Raw genomic sequence first — 4,548 nt, 5'->3', positions numbered from 1 at the left:
AAAAATCACTGTGGTGTAGTTCTCAACAGTAGTGTTGATTATCTTGGATCAGTTTGTCACAAAAAATCCTAATAGGTAAAAAGATCAACGTATAATGAGCAATTTTGGAACTGTCATGCTTTCTAATGCAAACACAGTATTTCTACCTTTTAAGTTTTTAACAATTTGACAGTGTAACAGAATGCAGTGCATATCTCTATTAATGAGTATCTACAAAATGGTGAAATACACTGGTGACGTATTGACTTGAAGTGCATATAAATAATGAAACAGGAGACAGCTTGAGGTTTTTGAAGTTTTATTTCTTTGTCTCATTACTCTTAAGCGGAGTTACAGTAGCTCTGCCTCTCAGCTTCCTCCTTCCACTGGTTATTAAGCCTTTAAAACACACCAATAGGGAGATGGATACAGTAGTTACCATAATATCAGGCCATAACGACACATCTAAAGTGGCGGTGGGAAGTGGAGGGGGGCACACGGACACAACAAATACTGTCACCGACCAACCGTCTCGTCGTTAAAGGAAAATAACAGATAAACTCAGAACACTCAAACACACTGTTGCTGCTGCCTACGTATAGTACTGCTAAGGGCTGTGATGCTATGACTTGGCTATGGGTGGTGACTGTGTGTAAAAGAGAGGGGGAGGTGGGGGGAGGTTGGTTGGGGGTGGTCCCTTTCCGGACTTCCTTTCTGGACAGGAAGTGCCTACTCCTTGGAGTGCATGTACAGCAGCAGGTCAGCGACACGGTGGCTGTAGCCAAACTCATTGTCATACCTGGAGAGTGAGAGAGAGAAAGAGCGGAGAGAGAGAGAGAGAGAGAGAGAGAGAGAGAGAAAGGTTAGATGATCCATTTAAAAAAGTTAAATATGCCCCCTTTCCCTCTTTGGGGATTGAGAGTACTGTTCTACAATTCTACCAGAAAGCAGCAATTCCTCTAGCACTCTATTTTATAGTCTAAACTAAACTAATAGCCACATGTTTGTTATACAGTCACCATACAAAGCTGTATGCCATCGGTATATGTAGGATTGCAGCTTTCATTTAAGCAACAACTGAGCCACAGAAGAAGCTGTAGGATTTGGAGTTTAAGAGGCAACAGCACAGAGTCATGATTGACAATCCATGAGCAGCCAATCAGCATTGAGTAGAGGGAGTGACCATATAAATAGAAATACAAGAACTGACCAGGAAATGAGCTTGACGAAGTTGTCATTGAGGGAGATGCCAGCGCCAGCATCAAAGATGGAGGAGTGGGTGTCACCCATGAAGTCAGAAGACACCACCTGGCAACCACACATCACACAACAGAGTCTCACACTGTACAGCCAACACAGCTTAGCAGACACTTCACTACTTGCACATTGCCTCTCAATACATGGAACATCATGCAAAAGGCAGACACTTTCCTGGTGAATTTCTCATGAAGTCTATTTGTCTTGTTAACATTGTCTGGATCTGAATACTGGCATTAATACACCATTTATTTTTCATTGTGGTGTATGTGAAATAACTCTGGGTGTTACCTGGTCCTCGGTGTAACCCAGCACGCCCTGCATGGGGCCGTGTGCGGCCTTCTTTACGGCTTCCTTGATCTCAGAGTAGGATGCAGGCCGGGACAGACGGCATGTCAGGTCCACCACTGACACATCAGCCACTGGCACCCTGAACGCCATGCCTGTCAGCTTGCTAAAGAGAGAGAAAAAGAGAATGAAGAACCAGCCACCAATATCAAGGATGCATTGGATGACGATTAGGCTGATGAGAACAAATGTGTTTAGATGTCCTTACCCGTTGAGGTCGGGGATGACCTTGCCCACTGCCTTGGCAGCACCAGTGGAGGCTGGAATGATGTTCTGGTGAGCACCGCGCCCATCGCGCCAGGCCTTGGCACTGGGACCATCCACTGTCTTCTGAGTGGCTGTGTACGCATGGACTGTAGTCTACAGAGGAGAGACAGACAGGTAGTCAGTCAGACAGTTAAAGACACTGGCTGAACAGATAAACACATGGGAACGGACACACACACACTGTAATCTGCAGTGGAGAGTAGAGCCAAGAACCATAAATGAAATCAGAATGAAAGAAACTAATTTACCAAATTTATGGGAAGTCATCGTATTCTGGAAATGTGACAGGCATTTCCATAGTGTCTGAATTCCAAACTCAAACTTTGGAATATATTTAAGGCTGCTAAATATTTCCCACAATGCACTGTAATATCCAGGAAACAGCCCTGGTGCAGGTTTTTAGAGCAGGCACACACATTCACTGTGACTTACCATAAGAGCCTCTTCAATGCCAAAGTTGTCATGGATGACTTTGGCCAGGGGGGCCAGGCAGTTGGTGGTGCAGGAGGCATTGCTATCGACAGACAGACACACAAATACCATTTCAATTCTCTTAACATACTGAATCTTTTCATGTAGGAAAAGGCTTTGAGAAATGCACTGCTGTGTGTGTGTGTGAGAGAGAGCGAGTGTTACCTGACGATGGTCATGGAGGAGGGGTCGTATTTGTCCTCGTTCACTCCCATGACAAACATTGGAGCGTCAGGTGAGGGGGCGGAGACAACCACACGCTTAGCTCCGCCCTGGACGTGAGCCTGAGAGGGGCCAACAGAGAGAGAGAGAGAGAGAGAGAGCGAGCGAGAGCACAGGTTAGAAACTGGACTGCCAGCGTGTCTGTGTGTTTGTGTGTGTCTCTGTATGTGTCTCTGCCTGTGTGTGTGTGTGTGTGTGTGTGTGTGTGTGTGTACGTACGGAGGCCTTGTCCACACTGAGGAAGACTCCAGTGGACTCAACGACGTACATTGCACCAGCATCGCCCCAGGGGATCTCTGATGGCTTCATACTACAGACAGAGAGGGAGAAAAGTAATTCTAAGATGAAATAGTCCTAAATATAATCTAGCAGAGTAAAGGGCACCAGTGTTTGTCTATGGAAGAGTCAACAGACGAGTCAATCCAGATGGATTGTTCTTCATAAGGAGGGCTTGTCTTTCAGCAGGACTAACACACAACACTTTCCACAATCATATAAACAGGCCTATACATAGTACATGCACCCATATTTAAGACAAGTAGCACAAGGTCACAGATACTAGAGTGGTAGATTCATTGCAAGAAACAGAGAGAGAGAAAGACACAGAGAAAAGTGAGAGAGAGGGGGCAATGGAGAGAAAAAGAGAGGGGGGGTTAATCTTGTTAGAATAGTACATCCTGTGCTGTCTCACTGAGTGCTCAGCACCTCTTTGGATATTTTTGTTTAAGTATCCAACAGAAGATAATATTCCAATGAACAAACAGGGGTGTAAAGGTACAGTGCCAGAGTACAGAGAGGGTGAGCTAAAATATAGAAATAAGGAGAGAAAACCCCAGACTTCATGCTCAGTGCTCAAACAGAAACTCCCTGAAACAGGAATGTCTCTTCCCTAACCCTCCTATCTGTGTTGTGTCTGTTGGTATTGCCTTTTGGAGAGTGGAGGCGCCATCCCTCAATGGACTAAACCAACAGTGAGTGCAAGGGGGTGTTGAGGAGGGATTAGGGAGCTATATGAGCTAAAACCAGAGCAGCAGACAGGCTGATTCCATGTGCCAGGGATTCACCTAGGGAATTACAGACCAGGAGGGCCAACTGGCATCATTTGCCCCGATACCTCACTGCCCAGTACCTTGGCTTGGGTTGGCTGGCAACTTCTATGTCAAACAGAAACCCCTGATAGATTTTAGCATTGCATTACTGTGGGACCTGATGGAATAGTTTGCAATTGTTCATGTTACCATAAACCAGTAGCTTGTAGCTTGTCACCACCAGTTAGCAGCTTTTCTGACTCTGGATACCCGTCTGAACACTGGATACCCGTCCAGCAACAGCCACTAACCCCCTACAGACTGGTTCACACTGCATAGTAAATTCTGTATATTGTTTTTCTTGAATTATGTACTTGTTTCATGTCCCTGGAACAAAGCCAGACTGTACAAAATGTTATAAAAAAATCAGGGCATCAATGGGAAAAGTCAATGTTTTCCTCAATTCCTGAAAAGCTGACTACAAGGTTTCTGCAGGATACTGGTGATGTGTTGGTTAACACACCAGCTGCTGCCACTAAAAGCATCAAACTGAAAACATGATCATCACTAACCACTGGAAGACAGAGATGGCGTTGCCGTCGACGACGAGCTTGCCATCCACCTGGGCGACCTCGCCGTGGTAGCGGCCGTGGGTGGAGTCATATTTAAACATGTAGACCTAGGGGAGGAGGAGGAGGGGAGGGCGTTAAAATTCAGAGTTTGAAGGGGTATGTTTGTTTTTGTTAAAGAGTCACTTCACGAGAAAAATAAAGCTGATATATTTCATACAACAGGGTTCCCACACTCACTTGGACTTTTCAATGACTTTTAAGGTCTTGTTTAATGAAATTCAAGCAGTCAAAATTGGCATGTTCTGAAGGCATGACATTGGTCATTAAACTGGATTTTTAAATAATTGTGTATGTGTGTGTGTGTGTTTCCTCACCATGTACTGCAGGTCAATGAAGGGGTCGTT

At 45.1% G+C, this 4,548-nt stretch overlaps 1 protein-coding gene across 1 annotated transcript in view; it reads right to left on the bottom strand.

Annotated features, from left to right (window-relative positions):
* Window positions 1-281: 281 nt before the first annotated feature.
* gapdhs (glyceraldehyde-3-phosphate dehydrogenase, spermatogenic) overlaps window positions 282-4,548 on the bottom strand; it is a 16,675-nt gene continuing 12,408 nt past the window's right edge. The window contains exons 3-11 of the mRNA XM_071525585.1: window positions 4,519-4,548; window positions 4,145-4,251; window positions 2,764-2,854; window positions 2,488-2,606; window positions 2,284-2,365; window positions 1,793-1,944; window positions 1,528-1,690; window positions 1,190-1,287; window positions 282-778 (exon numbers count right to left, since the gene is read on the bottom strand). The exon at window positions 4,519-4,548 is cut by the window's right edge and continues 67 nt beyond it. Of these exons, the coding sequence (XP_071381686.1) occupies window positions 709-778; window positions 1,190-1,287; window positions 1,528-1,690; window positions 1,793-1,944; window positions 2,284-2,365; window positions 2,488-2,606; window positions 2,764-2,854; window positions 4,145-4,251; window positions 4,519-4,548 (912 nt within the window). The 3' untranslated portion in view covers window positions 282-708. The remainder of the gene's footprint in view (window positions 779-1,189; window positions 1,288-1,527; window positions 1,691-1,792; window positions 1,945-2,283; window positions 2,366-2,487; window positions 2,607-2,763; window positions 2,855-4,144; window positions 4,252-4,518) is intronic.

Source organism: Centroberyx affinis, unplaced genomic scaffold (genome assembly GCF_046629955.1).
Source record: "Centroberyx affinis isolate AG114_WGS23_722 - 3 ecotype Tasmania unplaced genomic scaffold, CSIRO-AGI_Caff_v1 ptg001306l_1, whole genome shotgun sequence".
Lineage (NCBI taxonomy): Eukaryota > Metazoa > Chordata > Actinopteri > Beryciformes > Berycidae > Centroberyx > Centroberyx affinis.
This window is presented reverse-complemented; position numbering and strand designations above follow the sequence as displayed.